Source organism: Babylonia areolata, chromosome 30 (genome assembly GCF_041734735.1).
Source record: "Babylonia areolata isolate BAREFJ2019XMU chromosome 30, ASM4173473v1, whole genome shotgun sequence".
NCBI classification, from domain to species: Eukaryota; Metazoa; Mollusca; class Gastropoda; order Neogastropoda; family Buccinidae; genus Babylonia; species Babylonia areolata.
Window position 1 is genome coordinate 25,233,018 of NC_134905.1, and position 21,277 is coordinate 25,254,294.

A 21,277-nucleotide genomic window follows, 5' to 3' on the forward strand; every position below is an offset into this window, starting at 1 on the left:
TTATCTTGAGATAAGACGCTAAACACAGCACTATTTCATGTACTGAATGACAAGACCATAGATGCTTTTATGTTGAGATAAGACTCTAAACACAGCACTATTTCATGTACTGAATGACAAGACCATAGATGCTTTTATGTTGAGATAAGACTCTAAACACGGCACTATTTCATGTACTGAATGACAAGACCATAGATGATTTTATGTTGAGATAAGACTCTAAACGTGGCACTATTTCATGTACTGAATGACAAGACCATAGATGCTTTTATGTTGAGATAAGACTCTAAACACGGCACTATTTCATGTACTGAATGACAAGACCATAGATGCTTTTATGTTGAGATAAGACTCTAAACACGGCACTATTTCATGTACTGAATGACAAGACCATAGATGCTTTTATGTTGAGATAAGACTCTAAACACGGCACTATTTCATGTACTGAATGACAAGACCATAGGTGTTTTTATGTTGAGATAAGACGCTAAACACAGCACTATTTCATGTACTGAATGACAAGTCCATCATGTACTGTGTGACCATGCCACATGCATTGTCGCTATGTATTTTTTGCTTTTTGCCTATTTTGTTCGTTTTTTGTTGTTTTTTTCCCCATGTGCCTCCTTGGGGAATTTTTGGAATAAAATCTTATCCTGACTTAGCCATTGTGTGCGCTTGGTGTCTCATCCTGACTTAGCCATTGTGTGCGCTTGGTGTCTTATCCTGACTTAGCCATTGTGTGCGCTTGGTGTCTCATCCTGACTTAGCCATGGTGTGCGCTTGGTGTGTTATCCTGACTTAGCCATTGTGTGCGCTTGGTGTCTTATCCTGACTTAGCCATTGTGTGCGCTTGGTGCGTGCAGACACAAGGTGATCAGCGACCGGCGGCTGAAGAACCCCGAGAAAGGGCAGAGAATCCGATGGGAGCACCTGCAGGCCATGGACGCACTGATGGCAGGGGGTGCCACAGTGGAGCCGGCCCGCCTCGTGGGCATGGACATCCCCATAGCAGACGACAGGGATGTCTACGGCCATGGTTCTGGGGAGGAGGAGGACAGGGAGCTCAGTGCACAGTCGCAGGTCAGCGGTGGTAGTGCTTTTTGGGTTACATGGTTTCGTGTGTGCTAGGGAGAAATTTACGTGGAGGTGTGGAGGTGGGGGTTGAGGAAGTGAAACGCTGTGGAAAGGAAAGAAATGGAGCATGTACACACGAATTGACCTTCATGCACGCATATGTGAAAGCACACACATACACACACGCTTATGCACACGTGTGCGTGCACACACACACACATGCACACAGACACTGAGCACACATACACGCACCAAGCCAAGGAGTTTATAATCCACGTGAGGATACTGATACGCAGAGTGAGAGTTGGCAGCAGTTGCACGTCGGTGTTCTGTTTTTCACCGTTCTCCGTATTCTTATTTGTGTATCTGTGTCTCTGTATCTCCCTGTTGGACTCCAGTGAGTTGCACTGACACACACGAGTCTTCCTTCTCCCCCAGAAATGCATGCCTACATGAAGAGAGCCTTCTTCATTCATGGCTGCAACTCTGCCTGTTGATGAGAGGGCTTTTACGTGTATGACCCTTTTGTATCCCCCGACAACGTAGACAGCCATCTTCCTTTTTCAGGGGTGTGCATGCCGGGTATGTCCTTGTTTCCGTAGCCCACCAAACGCTGACATGGATTAAGGGATCTTTAATGCACGTGTTTGATCTTCTGTTGTCTTTTTTCTTTTCTTTTCTTTTTTTTTTTTTTTTATACATTTATGTGCTTATTTATCTTCATTGTTGTCTTATTTATTTATTTATTTATCTATTTATTTATTTTATTTTAATTATTATTATTATTTATTTATTTTTATTTATTTATTTTTTTAAATTATATTATTATTATTTATCTTTTTATTTTATTTTATTTATTTTTTCTCAAGGCCTGACAAAGCACGTTGGGTTACGCTGCTGGTCAGGCATCTGCTTGGCAGATGTGGTGTAGCGTATATGGATTTGTCCGAACGCAGTGACGCCTCCTTGAGCTACTGAAACTGCCATATACACACGAAGGGGGATTTGGCACTAGCTGGTCTGCACATCTGTTGACCTGGGAGATGAGAAAACTCTCCACCCTTTACCCACCACGCTCCGTGACCAGGATTCAAACCCTGAACCCGCAGATTGAAAGTCTCAAGATTTAAACCACTCGGCTGTTGCGCCTGTCATGTACAGAGAGTCAGTGTGATGCCGTCAAAATTATTTCTCAGTACTTAACTGTTTTTTTGTTGTTTTTTTGGTCTGGTCTTGAAGTCCTACTGTTTTGAATTTTACAGGTATTATCAATGAAACCTGAAGGTCTACATTCCATTGCTTTCTGTTTTGTTTTATTTCAAGTCCACAGTGTCATGGTTTTGAATTTTTGTGTGAGTGAAGTGGACTGTTGACGAGCATTTGACAGTTGTTGCTGAGCTCCACAGATAACTGTGATCTATCTCTCATCTGCAAGAAAAAGAAAAGAAAATGTTTCGTCTGCAGGAGGGAATAGCAAGGAAGAACGATCCTGCAGCAACGGCGACATCAGCAGCCTCTGTCATCAGGCAGCGCCCCCTAGAAGCAAGTGGGAGCCAGAGGCTGGAAGAGAAAAGGTATGGAAGTGGGGGGGAGTGTTGTCGGAGAACAGGGCTGCCCTGGTCAGTTGTTGGTCTCTGTTTTCTGTGCTGGATGAGACGTTATTGCAAAGCATGAAAACACGGGTGAAATGGGGGCAGGGTTCTTTTACACCGTTTGTTTTCTTGTGTGCTGGCTGATGGGGAAGGCCGAGCAGAATTGGTTTGGAGTTGTTTCCCTTTAAGGGGCAAGCGTTACTATTCTTGTGGTTGAAAGTAGTTGGGAGGAGGGTGAGAGGGTGGGGGGTGGGTGTTTTGTGTGTGTGATTTGTGTTAGATTGGAGCAAAGGTGTTCTTCTTCTTCTTCTTCGTTCGTGGGCTGCAACTCCCACGTTCACTCGTATGCACACGAGTGGGCTTTCATGTGTATGACCGTTTTTACCCCGCCATGTAGGCAGCCATACTCCGTTTTCGGGGGGGTGTATGCTGGATATGTTATTGTTTCCATAACCCACCGAACGCTGACATGGATTACAGGATCTTTAACGTGCGTATTTGATCTACTGCTTGCATATACACACGAAGGGGGTTCAGGCACTAGCAGGTCTGCACATATGTTGACCTGGGAGATCGTAAAAATCTCCACCCTTTACCCACCAGGCGCCGTCACCGTGATTCGAACCCGGGACCCTCAGATTGACAGTCCAACGCTTTAACCAGTCGGCTATTGCGCCCGTCCCCTAACAGATTTTAAATCAGGGTTAATGGTAAAGAAATTGCATATGATATTGATAGAAAAAGTTTCTATGAACAAGAGAGAGAAGGTCTTGTGTATAATCTCCATGAAATTTGATACAATGATTGGTCATGATGAGAACAAAATCTGTATAAACAGACAGTCAAAGGTCAAGTCAAGGTCACAACATGGTGTTTTGAAAAATGTACTGGGATTTACTTTGGCCTGAACGTTAACATGTTCTAAATTTAGAGGACAAAGGTTCAGGTCCTTCAGATGACGCTTCTTCTTCTTCTTCTTCTTCTGCATTCGAGGGCTGGAACTCCCACGTTCACTCGTATATACGTGTGTGGGCTTTTACGTGTATGACTGTTTTTTAACCCACCATGTAGGCAGCCATACTCCGCTTTCGGGGATGTGCATGCTGAGTATGTTCTTGTTTCCATAACCCACCGAACGCTGACACGGATTACAGGATCTTTAATGTGCGTATTTGATCTTCTGCTTGCAGTATACACACGAGGGGGGTTCAGGCACTAGCAGGTCCGCACATATGTTGACCTGGGAGATCGTAAAAATCTCCACCCTTTACCCACCAGGCGCCGTCACCGTGATTCGAACCCGGGACCCTCAGATTGACAGTCCAATGCTTTAACCACTCGGCTATTGCTCCTGTCGCAAAGGTGTTGTTTTGTGTTTGTCTTATTTTATTTATATTATATATATATATTTGTGTGTGTGTGTGATAATCATCATTATCATTACTATATTTTTTATGATGATTATTATTGTTACCATCACAGTGACAGCAAGGACACAGTTCACCAGCTGACGGTGGACGGGAACGTGTACAGGCAGTGGCGACGGCTGAGGAGAAGCCAGGGTTTCAGCAGTGACTCTCAGATCGCTGCCTTCCTTTTGCAGTAGTAAGTCACTCATTCCTCCTCAACCCCTGTTAGATAATGACGATATGATGAAGTGCAGGCTTATATAGTGCAGTACTTGTTAGATAATGACGATATGATGAAGTGCAGGCTTATATAGCGCAGTACTTGTTAGATAATGACGATATGATGAAGTGCAGGCTTGTATAGCGCAGTACTTGTTAGATAATGATGATATGATGAAGTGCAGGCTTATATAGCGCAGTACTTGTTAGATAATGATGATGTGATGAAGTGCAGGCTTATATAGCGCAGTACTTGTTAGATAATGACGATATAATGAAGTGCAGGCTTGTATAGTGCAGTACTTGTTAGATAATGATGATATGATGAAGTGCAGGCTTATATAGTGCAGTACTTGTTAGATAATGACGATATGATGAAGTGCAGGCTTATATAGCGCAGTACTTGTTAGATAATGACGATATGATGAAGTGCAGGCTTGTATAGCGCAGTACTTGTTAGATAATGATGATATGATGAAGTGCAGGCTTATATAGCGCAGTACTTGTTAGATAATGATGATATGATGAAGTGCAGGCTTATATAGCGCAGTACTTGTTAGATAATGATGATATGATGAAGTGCAGGCTTATATAGCGCAGTACTTGTTAGATAATGACGATATAATGAAATGCAGGCTTATATAGCGCAGTACTTGTTAGATAATGACGATATAATGAAGTGCAGGCTTATATAGCGCAGTACTTGTTAGATAATGATGATATAATGAAATGCAGGCTTATATAGCGCAGTACTTGTTAGATAATGATGATATAATAAACTGCAGGCTTATATAGTGCAGTACCTGTTAGACAATGATGATATAATAAACTGCAGGCTTATATAGCGCAGTACTTGTTAGATAATGATGATATAATAAACTGCAGGCTTATATAGTGCAGTACCTGTTAGACAATGATGATATAATAAACTGCAGGCTTATATAGCGCAGTACCCCCACTTCAGATGGGGACTCACTGCGCTTTACATTAAAATATACAAATTTAAGACTAAATGACGTAAAATATGTACAAAGTCAGCTGAGTCTCCCTTGACATTGGCTGGAATATACATGTGCAAGACTAAGTCAAAGTGACATAAAAAATATGTAACTGAACACAGGCACCATCACAGTCTCAAATCACACAGGCACAAATCCCAGCAAAACAAAGCACATCACACTCACCATGGTCAAAAATAAACCCCAGGGAACCAGAACCAGGCGTCACGAAAAACACACCCAAATCATCACAGATGCATACAAATCAATGCAAAGAGCACAACCAGCAATAAAATCACAATAAGCACATGTAATGTGTAATGTAATGGATTCTCCCATCGGACCGACGGATGAGTAGGCAGGCAGGCTTATCTGTCGGTGTGTATCCTCATATGGGAGAAGAGGCCGATTCTGGGTGCGCAGCACTTCCCACAGGTGTTGCAAGGGTTTTTAAAACGTCTCCAGAAGTTGAGCCCTGCTTCCTTCGCTCACGCTTCTCCTTAATGGCCAGCGTTCTCTTGCCTGACCAGCACAGGTGACTTTTTTTTTAGTGAAGAAGAGTTGATAAGTACAGTAAGCACATGCAGATGGGAAAACTGCCAGTGAGAAAAATACATTGTGCATATTATTTTACACTTTTGGTTAATTATCTTTTTTTTTTAAGGGTGTGTGACTGTTATGCAGGAGTGGCTAAAAGACCAAAAAGAACAGTAATATAAAACATGTAGATTATTGTTGCGCTGACTGATACTTCCCTACCTCCATTCAGATTAAAGGTTTGTTGTTGTCTTCTTCCCCCTGACCAGCTACGAAAAGAAGTGGGTGAAGAAAGAGTCTGGCACGTACTGTTCAGGCTGCCAGAGAGCTCTGCCTCCACTCTGCAGCACATGTGGACCTGCTCAGCAAGACAGGGATGACAGAGACATGCCGTCACACACCTGGCTGGGAGGACACCGGAGGGAGAAGGACTCTCACAACTCAGAACCAACCTCACCTTCTGTCACCCGGGGCCCTGGGGGCGGTGTGCTCAGAGATGCCGGCAGAGCAACGGTGACAGCTGAGAACCTTGCCGGTTCCTCAGAAGACACGGTGATGTACACAAGCGGCCTGCACCCTGGTAGCCATGACGACACCCATGTCTCTGTGTTGAGCTCCGGAGAACTGCAGGCACCGACAGTGTCAGACACCTATTCGACCTCCGTGCGGTCAACAGCGACGGAGATCAAACCGACGGGTGAAAAGTATTCGGTACGACCGTTTCCTCTGGATGACGTGAAACATGTGACGGTCAGCGCCGCGTTCACCAAGGGCACAAGGCAGTCACAGCTGATGTCGCAGCCACAGGCCCCAGAAGCCGATGGTGTGACTGAGTCATCTCCCCTGGGGAGCGATGCAGAAGACAACGACTGTGACGGGGACACGGGAGTGGGGGAGGATGTGGATGGGGTGTCAGTGGAGGTGAAGAGAGAGGTGGAGGTGGAGGTGAAGACTCCGTTGAACGTCCGTCTGTCCCGGCTGTCCAGAGTCCTCAACGTGAGTGGTGTTGGGGCGGTTCTGTGATGAGTCAAGTGTGTGAGCAAACTTGAGTTGCTGAATCAGTTGTTTGTGTGTCTGTGTGTGTGTGTGTATGTTGGTGTGTTTGTGGGTCTGTGGTAAAGGTGTGTGTGTGTGTGTGTGTTTTGTGTGTGTGTATATGTCAGTGTATGTGTGGGTCTGTGGTACACGGGTGTGTTTGTGTGTGTGCCTGTATATGTCAGTGTGTGTGTGTGTGTGTGTGTGTAAGTGTGTGCGCATGTATATGTCAGTAAACGTGTGTGTGTGGTCTACGGTAAATGTGTGTGTGTGTGCTTGTATATGTCAGTGTGTGTGTGTGTGTGGGGGGGGGGGGGTCTATGGTAAACATGAACAAACTGTTTTTTTCTGGAAATCCTTTGTCTGCACTGTTTGGATCGATGAAGGTAAGTATCGGTAACACATTCTCTCCCCCTGAACCGCCTACATTTTCATTTCTTCGTTGCAGCAAAATACAGGTTTGTGTGTGGGTGTTGCTGTGTGCATGTTCAAACATTCCTACATGCTTGCCTGTGATCTCCAGGAGCAGAATAAGGTGCATGTTTGTGTCCACTCTGCACTTTGCACACATACACAAAAACACAGAGTAAACCACAAACAAACACATTCACACACTTAGTTATAATATACATCAGTGCATGGTCACTCCAGTGTTCAGATAACAGTCGTGATTATGGTTTTCTAAACATACCAAATCTTCACTAATATACCAAGAGCTTTCCACTCATGCCTTTGAAAGTCAATTGTGTGAGTAAGATTGACCAGATTTGGAAAGTATGCCATGGTTTTGTAAACTGTGTCAAGGTTTTGTAAACTATGTCATGGTTTTAGTAACGTATGTTATGGTTTGGTTTTGTGTGTCATGGTTTTGTAAAGGGATGTCTTGGTTTTGTAAAGTATGGTATGGTTTTGTAAGCTGTCATGGTTTTTGTAAAGTATGTCATGTTTTTTGTAAAGTGTGTCATAGTATTGTACAGTATGTCATGATTTTGTAATGTCTTGTTTTTTGTAAAGTGTGCAATGGTTTTGTACATTATGTCATGGTTTTGTAATGTCATGTTTTTTTGTAAAGTGTGCAATGGTTTTGTACATTATGTCATGGTTTTTTAATGTCATGTTTTTTGTAAAGTGTGCAGTGGTTTTGTACAGTATGTCATGGTTTTGTAATGTCATGTTTTTTATAAAGTGTGCAGTGGTTTTGTACATTATATCATGGTTTTGTAATGTCATGTTGTTTGTAAAGTCTGTCATGGTATTGTGTAGTATGTCATGGTTTTGTTGTGTGACATTTTTATAAAGTGTGTAATGGTATTGTACAGTAAGTCATGGTTTTTTTATGTCACATTCTTGTAAAAATAAGTCATGGTTTTGTTCAGTTTGTAGTAGTTTTCTAATGTCATGTTTGTGTAAAATGAGTCATGGTTTTTTTTCAGTATGTCGTAGTTGTGTAATGTCACGAATTTTTGTTTAGTGTGTCATGGTATTGTACAGTATGTCATGGTTTTGGAATGTCACATTTTTGTTAGATAAGACATGGTTTTGTTGACTCACTTGTGTAAACAAAGTGAGTCTATGTTTTAACCCGGTGTTCGGTTGTCTGTGTGTGTGTGTGTGTGTCCGTGTGTTTGTGTGTCCGTGGTAAACTTTAACATTGACATTTTATCTGCAAATACTTTGTCAGTTGACACCAAATTTGGCATAAAAATAGGAAAAATTCAGTTCTTTCCAGTCATCTTGTTTAAAACAATATTGCACCTCTGGGATGGGCACAAAAAAATAAAAAAGAAGCCTAATTATATGCAAACTGCATTTACTGTTATATTTATATTTTTTGTATTCTCTAAACTTGGCACTTTGACCTCTTATTCTGACACAACAACAAGAGGAGTCATTATTATCATTTTTTGTTCAAACAGGAACTTCTTTGGCTAATCATGGAATTTTTATTTATTTTGAAAACGTTTTTGGTGCAGATAGTAAAAAAGGGAAATTACTCTGTAATTAATGCTAGGGGACTTAAGTTATCACAAGTGAGTCTTGAAGGCCTTGCCTCTCTTGTTCAGTACGTTGCAGTTTTGTAACGTCATGATTTTGTCAAGCGTGTCATGGTATTGCAGAGAAGAATGCGGCACCGCACTCCGAGGAAGACGTGGGGGCCTCCGCCTTACCTGTGTCAGCAGTGTGGGATTTCCTTCAACAAGTCCTCCAACCTGATCCGACATATCTACAAACACACAGGTGAGACAGTCAGCCCCCTTCCCCTCCCTCCCCACACTCCCCATCTCTACCCACATGTCTACACATGCACAGGTGAGACAGTCAGTGCCTTCCCCACCCTCCCCACACACCCCATCTCTACCCACATGTCTACACATGCACAGGTGAGACAGTCAGTGCCTTCCCCACCCTCCCCACACACCCCATCTCTACCCACACCTCTACACACACACAGGTGAGACAGTGCCTTCCCCTCCCTCCCCACACACCCCATCTCTACCCACACCTCTACACACACACAGGTGAAACAGTCAGTGCCTTCCCCTCCCTCCCCACACACCCCATCTCTACCCACACCTCTACACACACACAGGTGAGACAGTGCCTTCCCCTCCCTCCCCACACACCCCATCTCTACCCACACCTCTACACACACACAGGTGAAACAGTCAGTGCCTTCCCCTCCCTCCCCACACACCCCATCTCTACCCACACCTCTACACACACACAGGTGAGACAGTCAGTGCCTTCCCCTCCCTCCCCACACACCCCATCTCTACCCACACCTCTACGCACACACAGGTGAGACAGTGCCTTCCCCTCCCTCCCCACACTCCCCATCTCTACCCACACCTCTACACACACAGGTGAGACAGTCAGTGCCTTCCCCACCCTCCCCACACACCCCATCTCTACCCACACCTCTACACACACACAGGTGAGACAGTCAGTGCCTTCCCCACCCTCCCTACACACCCCATCTCTACCCACACCTCTACACACACACAGGTGAGACAGTCAGTGCCTTCCCCTCCCTCCCCACACTCCCCATCTCTACCCACACCTCTACACACACACAGGTGAGACAGACAGTGCCTTCCCCACCCTCCCCACACTCCCCATCTCTACACACACACAGGTGAGACAGTCAGTGCCTTCCCCTCCCTCCCCACACTCCCCATCTCTACCCACACCTCTACACACACACAGGTGAGACAGTCAGTCTCTTCCCCTCCCTCCCCACACTCCCCATCTCTACCCACACCTCTACACACACAGGTGAGACAGTCAGTGCCTTCCCCTCCCTCCCCACACACCCCATCTCTACCCACACCTCTACACACACACAGGTGAGACAGTCAGTGCCTTCCCCTCCCTCCCCACACACCCCATCTCTACCCACACCTCTAGACACACACAGGTGAGACAGACAGTGCCTTCCCCACCCTCCCCACACACCCCATCTCTACCCACACCTCTACACACACACAGGTGAGACAGTCAGTGCCTTCCCCACCCTCCCCACACACCCCATCTCTACCCACACCTCTACACACACACACAGGTGAGACAGTCCCTTCTTCTCCCTCCCCACACACCCCATCTCTACCCACACCTCTACACACACACAGGTGAGACAGTCAGTGCCTTCCCCTCCCTCCCCACACTCCCCATCTCTACCCACACCTCTACACACACACAGGTGAGACAGTCAGTGCCTTCCCCTCCCTCCCCACACACCCCATCTCTACCCACACCTCTACACACACACAGGTGAGACAGTCAGTGCCTTCCCCACCCTCCCCACACACCCCATCTCTACCCACACCTCTACACACACACAGGTGAGACAGTCAGTGCCTTCCCCTCCCTCCCCACACACCCCATCTCTACCCACACCTCTACACACACACAGGTGAGACAGTCAGTGCCTTCCCCACCCTCCCCACACACCCCATCTCTACCCACACCTCTACACACACACAGGTGAGACAGACAGTGCCTTCCCCACCCTCCCCACACACCCCATCTCTACCCACACCTCTACACACACACAGGTGAGACAGTCAGTGCCTTCCCCACCCTCCCCACACACCCCATCTCTACCCACACCTCTACACACAGGTGAGACAGTCAGTGCCTTCCCCTCCCTCCCCACACACCCCATCTCTACCCACACCTCTACACACACACAGGTGAGACAGTCAGTGCCTTCCCCTCCCTCCCCACACACCCCAACTCTACCCACACCTCTACACACACACAGGTGAGACAGTCAGTGCCTTCCCCTCCCTCCCCACACACCCCATCTCTACCCACACCTCTACACACACACAGGTGAGACAGACAGTGCCTTCCCCACCCTCCCCACACACCCCATCTCTACCCACACCTCTACACACACACAGGTGAGACAGTCAGTGCCTTCCCCACCCTCCCCACACACCCCATCTCTACCCACACCTCTACACACACACAGGTGAGACAGTCAGTGCCCTCTCCTCCCTCCCCACACTCCCCATCTCTACCCACACCTCTACACACACAGGTGAGACAGTCAGTGCCCTCTCCTCCCTCCCCACACTCCCCATCTCTACCCACACCTCTACACACACACAGGTGAGACAGTCAGTGCCTTCCCCTCCCTCCCCACACACCCCATCTCTACCCACACCTCTACACACACAGGTGAGACAGTCAGTGCCTTCCCCTCCCTCCCCACACTCCCCATCTCTACCCACACCTCTACACACACACAGGTGAAACAGTCAGTGCCTTCCCCTCCCTCCCCACACTCCCCATCTCTACCCACACCTCTACACACACAGGTGAGACAGTGCCTTCCCCTCCCTCCCCACACACCCCATCTCTACCCACACCTCTACACACACACAGGTGAGACAGACAGTGCCTTCCCCTCCCTCCCCACACACCCCATCTCTACCCACACCTCTACACACACACAGGTGAGACAGTCAGTGCCTTCCCCTCCCTCCCCACACTCCCCATCTCTACCCACACCTCTACACACACAGGTGAGACAGTCAGTGCCCTCTCCTCCCTCCCCACACACCCCATCTCTACCCACACCTCTACACACACACAGGTGAGACAGTGCCTTCCCCTCCCTCCCCACACACCCCATCTCTACCCACACCTCTACACACACAGGTGAGACAGTCAGTGCCCTCTCCTCCCTCCCCACACACCCCATCTCTACCCACACCTCTACACACACACAGGTGAGACAGTGCCTTCCCCTCCCTCCCCACACTCCCCATCTCTACCCACAACTCTACACACACACAGGTGAGACAGTCAGTGCCCTCTCCTCCCTCCCCACACTCCCCATCTCTACCCACACCTCTACACACACACAGGTGAGACAGTCAGTGCCCTCTCCTCCCTCCCCACACTCCCCATCTCTACCCACAACTCTACACACACACAGGTGAGACAGTCAGTGCCCTCTCCTCCCTCCCCACACTCCCCATCTCTACCCACACCTCTACACACACACAGGTGAGACAGACAGTGCCTTCCCCACCCTCCCTACACACCCCATCTCTACCCACACCTCTACACACACACAGGTGAGACAGTCAGTGCCTTCCCCTCCCTCCCCACACACCCCATCTCTACCCACACCTCTACACACACACAGGTGAGACAGTCCCTTCTTCTCCCTCCCCACACACCCCATCTCTACCCACACCTCCACACACACACAGGTGAGACAGTCCCTTCTTCTCCCTCCCCACACACCCCATCTCTACCCACACCTCTACACACACACAGGTGAGACAGTCAGTGCCTTCCCCTCCCTCCCCACACACCCCATCTCTACCCACACCTCTACACACACACAGGTGAGACAGTGCCTTCCCCTCCCTCCCCACACACCCCATCTCTACCCACACCTCTACACACACACAGGTGAGACAGACAGTGCCTTCCCCTCCCTCCCCACACTCCCCACACACCCCATCTCTACCCACATGTCTACACACAGGTGAGACAGACAGTGCCTTCCCCGCCCCCCCTCCCACACACACCCCATCTCTACCCACACCTCTACACACACACAGGTGAGACAGTCAGTGCCTTCCCCTCCCTCCCCACACTCACCATCTCTACCCACACCTCTACACACACACAGGTGAGACAGACAGTGCCTTCCCCTCCCTCCCCACACACCCCATCTCTACCCACACCTCTACACACACAGGTGAGACAGTCAGTGCCTTCCCCACCCTCCCCACACACCCCATCTCTACCCACACCTCTACACACACAGGTGAGACAGTCAGTGCCTTCCCCACCCTCCCCACACTCCCCATCTCTACCCACACCTCTACACACACACAGGTGAGACAGTCAGTGCCTTCCCCTCCCTCCCCACACACCCCATCTCTACCCACACCTCTACACACACAGGTGAGACAGTCAGTGCCTTCCCCTCCCTCCCCACACACCCCATCTCTACCCACATGTCTACACACACACAGGTGAGACAGTCAGTGCCCTCTCCTCCCTCCCCACACACCCCATCTCTACCCACACCTCTACACACACACACAGGTGAGACAGTCAGTGCCTTCCCCTCCCTCCCCACACACCCCATCTCTACCCACACCTCTACACACACACAGGTGAGACAGACAGTGCCTTCCCCTCCCTCCCCACACACCCCATCTCTACCCACACCTCTACACACACACAGGTGAGACAGTCAGTGCCTTCCCCTCCCTCCCCACACACCCCATCTCTACCCACACCTCTACACACACAGGTGAGACAGTCAATGCCTTCCCCTCCCTCCCCACACTCCCCATCTCTACCCACACCTCTACACACACACAGGTGAGACAGTCAGTGCCTTCCCCTCCCTCCCCACACACCCCATCTCTACCCACACCTCTACACACACACAGGTGAGACAGTCAGTGCCCTCTCCTCCCTCCCCACACTCCCCATCTCTACCCACACCTCTACACACACAGGTGAGACAGTCAGTGCCTTCCCCTCCCTCCCCACACTCCCCATCTCTACCCACACCTCTACACACACACAGGTGAGACAGTCAGTGCCTTCCCCACCCTCCCCACACTCCCCATCTCTACCCACACCAAAACAAAGTGGAACATATAACTGCTGACGACAAAGAATCGTGCCGAACACAAATTTAACCATTAAGACAAGACGTACACAGATTTGCCTTTCTCTCTTTCAACCTTCATGCCTTGATCAGGAAAGCACTTGGAAACATTTGAAGAGGTAAGTAAGGCTTTGATCAAAAGGCAGTAATGCCACTAATTTACACCTGTCTTATTTTTCCAGGTTGAATTGTGGCATTCTGAACATTCATTTCATATTTGGAGTTGTGTTTGGCACACTTAAATGCACAAAAATAATGTGTTCATTCCTTTATCTTACTTCTCTGAAAAGAAGAAACAAAAAAGAAAACTGGGAGGTGACAAAGAAAATGAATTTAATGGCTCACTTTGTACCATGACCAGCTGGTGCATAAATGAAAAAAAAAGAAAAGAAAAACAGATCCAAAGAACAATAAGTAAAGAAAATAATATAACACATAAATAGGGAAAGAAAAATAATTTTAAAAGATGAATCAACTCAGCCAAAGAACAATAAGTAAAGAAAATAATATAACACATAAATAGGGAAAGAAAAATAATTTTAAAAGATGAATCAACTCAGCTCACCATCTCCATCCACACAGGTGAACATCCCTACCCCTTCTTTGTTAAAATCACTATATCCATCCACACAACAGGTGAGTACTCCTACCGATGCCTTGTTTAACTCACCATCTCCACCCACACATCAGGTGAGTACCCCCTACCCCTGTTTTATTAACTCACTATCTCCACCCACACATCAGGTGAGTACCCCATACCCCTGTTTTATTTAACTCACCATCTCCACCCCCACAACAGGTGAGTACCCCTACCCCTGCCCGGAGTGCGACTCGGCCTTCGTGACAAGGACGGAACTGGACCAGCACTTTCGGAAGCACACGGGGGAGAAGCCCTTCCTGTGCCCCATCTGTGGCACCTCCTACAGTCGGGCCTGCAACCTGGAGACCCACATGAGAACCCACACCGGGGAGCGGCCCTACAAGTGTGGCCACTGCACCGCCCAGTTCACAACCTCCTCCGCCCGCAACCGACACCAACGGATGCACACCGGTAAGTGGAGTGTTGGGTTAGAGGTAACGTGTCCGCATAGGAAGCGAGTGAATCTGAGCGCACTGGTTGGAATCACACCGGCAGTCACCAGTATTTTCTCCCCCACCAGTGAATGCACAACAGTGAGTGGAGTATTGGCCTAGAGGTAGCGCGTCCACCTAAAAAGCAAGAGAATCTGAGCGCACTGGTTTGAATCACACCGGCAGTTGCCAGTATTTTCTCCCCCACCAGTGAGTGCACACCGGTAAGCATACAGAGATGCTCACTTGTTGCAATATTGCTGTGGTTTGTTACGCTCAATTGCAGTTTGTTCCGACTTAATTTCAAAGATGATAGAAATGAGTACACATTCAACATCTTGAGACCGCGTTTTTCACAAGGATAACAGATATATGATTTCCATGACGTACTCCCTTTTCCATTCCATAGAATTCTATACATATATTTATTCAATTCTGTTAAAAACCAAATGCGAGGGTCTGGTAAGTTAGTGAAGAGATGTGTAATTTTTGGTACAGCCAGTGTTTTTGATATCTGTTGTTTTACCAAAAGGTGTCGGGTTTCTTCTTGTCCAGGTTCTAGATATCTGCTGTATTTCATCCAGCTTATGATTGTAGCTAATCTTGACAATGCCATCTGCAGTTGTAGAGAAGACAACACCAAGTGCTATAAAAATGGTTGTATTCTACCGTAAAAAGAGGGCACTAGTCAGGGATACACAGGGAAAGTAACCTACTCCGGGAGGTTATCGGCCATAGCTACTTTCGTTTTCTCTGCATAGGCAGGTAGTAGTTTGCACAGGACAGGAATCCGACCCCTGCCGGAGTCTGCACTAGTGGGTCACGGTAAGTATGTTACTTAAACGTAATTTCAGGAAGAAAATTTCCTTTGTATTCCACACAGAGTCAAGTTCAGGCATATACCTGACCCTGGATTCTTTTTTTTAGAGCCAATCCAAATTATCTGTGTTTTGTCTAGATTCAGTTTTAAACCTGAGATGGATGAGAAGTAGGTTAAACGTTAAGCCAACATGAAAATTGTTCTGACGAGTTCATTTTCGACTACATTGAATGGTCACATACTTTCCTGTCGTAACATTACCCAGGCGCTCTAGACCTATCATTTATGAGGCCAGGGCAGTCACTACTAATCTTGGTCTGACATGAAGATGCTCATTTAATCGCATGCCTTTTTGCATTGAAACAGCATTGAGTGGACCATTCGGCTTAATCGTAGCAGTTAACCCAGTTGCAGGTTGGCCCAAGTGTTTGTATGCCTTGTAGATAAAATGTACGTTTGCTAATGTGGCTTGGAGTCCGGATGCTCCTACCAAATTCAAAATGTTCCCACCAAATATCCTGATTGTTCCAGCAAACACTTAACAGGGGTTGGCATCTCTGAGCATGTTCAGAGGGAGATGGGCAGGTGTTATAGTGGAGTAATGGCCTAGAGGTAACGTGTCTGCCTAGGAAGCGAGAGAATCTGAGCGCACTGGTTCGAATCACACCGGTTATGGCCAGTATTTTCTCCCCCTCCACTAGACCTTGAGTGGTGGTCTGGACGCTAGTCATTTGGATGAGACAATAAACTGAGGTCCTGTGTGCAGCATGCATTTAGCACATGTAAAAGGGCCCACGGCAATGAAAGGGTTGTTCCTGGCAAAATTCTGTAGAAAAATTCCCTTCGATAGGAAAACAAATAAAATTGAAGTCAGGAATTTTTTTTTTTTTTTTTTAAGGACGGCGCTCTCAGTGTAGTGACACGCTGTCCCTTGGGAGAGCAGCCTGAATTCCACACAGAGAAATATGTTGTAACAAAAGAGTAATACAATACAACACAATACAGTGCAATACAATACAATACAATACAGTATGATACAATACAATACAATATAAAAATATGATAGGATATAATATCATACAACACAATACAATGGTGTGTTGCAGGAGAGAAGCCCTACGTGTGCAGCCAGTGCAACGCGGCCTTCCAGCAGCTGAACATGCTGAAGGTCCACCAGTACCACCACTCCGGCGTCCGCTCCCACCAGTGCCAGAAGTGTGGCATCGCCTTCTTCAGGAAGGCCTGCCTCCTGCGTCACCAGCGCAAAGTGCAATGCACCAAGCCGTGAGGGCAGTGAACGCAAAGTGCAGTGCACCAAGCCATGAGGGCACCGCCTTGTCACCAGTGCAAAGTGCATTGCACCAAGCGATGAGAGCACCTCCATCACCAGTGCACCAAGCCATGAGGGCACCGCCTTGTCACCAGTGCAAAGTGCAGTGCACCTCCATCACCAGTGCAAAGTGCAGTGCACCAAGCGATGAGAGCACCTCCATCACCAGTGCAAAGTGCAGTGCACCAAGCGATGAGAGCACCTCCATCACCAGTGCACCAAGCCATGAGGGCACCTCCATTACCAGTGCAAAGTGCAGTGCACCTCCATCACCAGTGCAAAGTGCAGTGCACCAAGCGATGAGAGCACCTCCATCACCAGTGCACCAAGCCATGAGGGCACCGCCTTGTCCCCAGTGCAAAGTGCAGTGCACCAAGCGATGAGGACACCTCCATCACCAGTGCAAAGTGCAGTGCACCAAGCGATGAGGGCACCTCCATCACCAGTGCAAAGTGCAGTGCACCAAGCCATGAGGACACCTCCATCACCAGTGCAAAGTGCAGTGCACCAAGCGATGAGAGCACCTCCATCACCAGTGCACCAAGCCATGAGGGCACCGCCTTGTCCCCAGTGCAAAGTGCAGTGCACCAAGCGATGAGGACACCTCCATCACCAGTGCAAAGTGCAGTGCACCAAGCCATGAGGACACCTCCATCACCAGCACAAAGTGCAGTGCACCAAGCGATGAGAGCACCTCCATCACCAGTGCACCAAGCCATGAGGGCACCGCCTTGTCCCCAGTGCAAAGTGCAGTGCACCAAGCGATGAGAGCACCTCCATCACCAGTGCACCAAGCCATGAGGGCACCGCCTTGTCCCCAGTGCAAAGTGCAGTGCACCAAGCGATGAGGACACCTCCATCACCAGCACAAAGTGCAGTGCACCAAGCCATGAGGACACCTCCATCACCAGTGCAAAGTGCAGTGCACCAAGCCATGAGGACACCTCCATCACCAGTGCAAAGTGCAGTGCACCAAGCGATGAGAGCACCTCCATCACCAGTGCAAAGTGCAGTGCACCAAGCGATGAGGGCACCTCCATCACCAGCACAAAGTGCAGTGCACCAAGCCATGAGGGCACAGCCTCCTCCTTGTTCTTGTCTTTCACACTTTTCTTGTTTTAGGTGTCATGTTTTTGGTCTCTTGTAATGCTGCTGTGTCTGATCACATTGATAAGGAAGTGATATTTTCATTAGTTTACTCTGAGGAGTTGAAGAAGTGCAGTGAAATATTGCTCTGTCTCTTTCAGTCTTTTTCACTTTGTGTTGAAGGCATGATATTTGTGATATGAATCTGTTTTCTCATTGATTTTAGATGTTTTCTTTTTGGTTTTTTGTACTTTTTATTTTGTCTGAATATAAGGATGTGGTGGTATTGAAACTGTTTCAAAATATATGTGTAAAATATAAACATCTGATTTCAGACTTGAATTTTTATTGTCTGCAGACTGGAAAGGAATTAGAGGGGACGGGTCTAGTTGAGAATTGTATATATTATGTTTATTTTTTATTTATTTAATTTTCACAACTTTCTGTACAATGTGAATTAATGCTATGGTGAATATGTTTGATAGTCAGTGAAAAAGACAATGTTTAGATTGTATACAATTGCTGTGATGCTTCATATGTACAGTGACTGGTGAAAAGAATGTGTTCTAAATTTATTTGCATGTGACACATGTCATTTATTAAAATTTTATACATTTTAACATGCCATAGGATGGTTGGAATCCTCAAAATTTACTTTTGTCCTCTCACATTGAATTATAGTTCAGCATGTGTGATTGCTTGTTGTGTATTATGTACATGTGTTTTCATTTAATAAAGTATTCTGTTTTTATGTCATAGTGTTTGATAATCTTTGAACAGGTAATCCCCACACAAAAGAAGACTTGCTGGGTATAGTGAAATTATGATTCAGTAATTGCAGGCAACATGTTCCATCTCTGCAATCAAACTGTGCAGACCTGAAGGAGATGCACGAAAAGAGAAAAGATTCTGTGCTTCAAGATACCAGATAGGATTCTTGCCAAAGTTGATATTCCCCTGTGTGGAGCAAGTCGCACGTAAAGATTCTGTGCTTCAAGATACCAGATAGGATTCTTGCCAAAGTTGATATTCCCCTGTGTGGAGCAAGTCGCACGTAAAGATTCTGTGCTTCAAGATACCAGATAGGATTCTTGCCAAAGTTGATATTCCCCTGTGTGAAGCACGTCGCACGTAAAGATCCTGTGCTTCAATATACCAGATAGGATTTTTGCCAAAGTTGATATTCCCCTGTGTGGAGCAAGTCGCACGTAAAGATTCTGTGCTTCAAGATACCAGATAGGATTCTTGCCAAAGTTGATATTCCCCTGTGTGCAGCAGGTCGCACGTAAAGATTCTGTGCTTCAAGATACCAGATAGGATTCTTGCCAAAGTTGATATTCCCCTGTGTGCAGCACGTCGCACGTAAAGATTCTGTGCTTCAATATACCAGATAGGATTCTTGCCAAAGTTGATATTCCCCTGTGTGAAGCACGTCGCACGTAAAGATTCTGTGCTTCAAGATACCAGATGGGATTCTTGCCAAAGTTGATATTCCCCTGTGTGGAGCACGTCGCACGTAAAGATTCTGTGCTTCAATATACCAGATAGGATTCTTGCCAAAGTTGATGTTCCCCTGTGTGCAGCAGGTCGCACGTAAAGATCCTGTGCTTCAATATACCAGATAGGATTCTTGCCAAAGTTGATGTTCCCCTGTGTGCAGCAGGTCGCACGTAAAGATTCTGTGCTTCAATATACCAGATAGGATTCTTGCCAAAGTTGGTATTCCCCTGTGTGAAGCACGTCGCACGTAAAGATTCTGTGCTTCAAGATACCAGATAGGATTCTTGCCAAAGTTGATATTCCCCTGTGTGAAGCAGGTCGCACGTAAAGATCCTGTGCTTCAAGATACCAGATAGGATTCTTGCCAAAGTTGATATTCCCCTGTGTGAAGCACGTCGCACGTAAAGATCCTGTGCTTCAAGATACCAGATAGGATTCTTGCCAAAGTTGATATTCCCATGTGTGAAGCAGGCCTTTCCAGTTCTAGGTCCACAGACCAGTGAAAATCCCCAGCAACGGTAGGATCATGCTGTACAAACTCTTCTTGAACAGCTCCTCTGTGCTGGACTTGGTGTCCACTCTGTATTCTATGGCTCCTGTCCCACATGAAGCAATACTCACCTGGTGTCTTGTAGTGAGTCAGATGCTCTGGGAACATTGTTCCCACTTTGCTGGGATCTCAGAGTAACCAGGAGGAAGGTGGCAGAATGGTGAAGATGCTCAGCTTCCAGTGCAGAGAGTCTGTGAGGGGGTGTGGGTTCGAATCCTGCTCTAGCCCTTTCTCCCAAGTTTGACTGGAAAATCAAACTGTGCGTCTAGTCTTTGGGATGAGACAATGTGGAGTGATGGCCTAGAGGTAACGCGTCCGCCTAGGAAGCAAAGAGAATCTGAGCGCGCTGGTTCGAATCACGGCTCAGCCGCCGATATATTCTCCACCTCCACTGGACCTTGAGTGGTGGTCTGGACGCTAGTGATTCGGATGAGACGATAAATTGAGGTCTGTGTGCAGCATGCACTTAGCGCTCATAAAAGAACCCACGGCAACAAAAGCATTGTTCCTGGCAAAATTCTGTAGAAAAATCCACTTTGATATGAAAAACAAATAAAACTGCACGCAGGAAAAAATACCAAAAAAATGGGTGGCGCTGTAGTGTAGCGACGCGCTGTCCCTGGGGAAAGCAGCCCGAATTTCACACAGAAAATTATGTTAGTGTTGTGATAAAATGAGAAATTCAAATACAAAATACAAATACAAATAAACCGAGGTCTGAGGTGCAGCAGGTACTTTGTGCACTGAAATGGCAACGAGAGTTGTCTTCTGGCAAAAAATATTTTAAATAAAGAAATCCACTCTGATAGGTACACATGTCTATAAGCTTGCACTCAAGGCCTGACAAGCATGTTGGGTTAAGCTGCTGGTCAGGCATTTGCCTAGCAGATGTAGTGT

General features: G+C 47.1%; 1 protein-coding gene across 2 annotated transcripts in view; it reads left to right on the plus strand.

The window, feature by feature from the left end:
* The window catches only part of LOC143275613 (uncharacterized), a 67,484-nt gene extending 50,145 nt beyond the window's left edge, over nt 1-17,339 (plus strand). For both annotated transcript variants that reach the window (XM_076579852.1, XM_076579853.1), the window contains exons 25-31: nt 867-1,083; nt 2,542-2,651; nt 4,152-4,274; nt 6,102-6,828; nt 8,985-9,105; nt 14,823-15,074; nt 17,021-17,339. In XM_076579852.1, the coding sequence (XP_076435967.1) occupies nt 867-1,083; nt 2,542-2,651; nt 4,152-4,274; nt 6,102-6,828; nt 8,985-9,105; nt 14,823-15,074; nt 17,021-17,202 (1,732 nt within the window). In that variant the 3' untranslated portion in view covers nt 17,203-17,339. The remainder of the gene's footprint in view (nt 1-866; nt 1,084-2,541; nt 2,652-4,151; nt 4,275-6,101; nt 6,829-8,984; nt 9,106-14,822; nt 15,075-17,020) is intronic.
* The last annotated feature ends 3,938 nt before the right edge of the window (nt 17,340-21,277 follow it).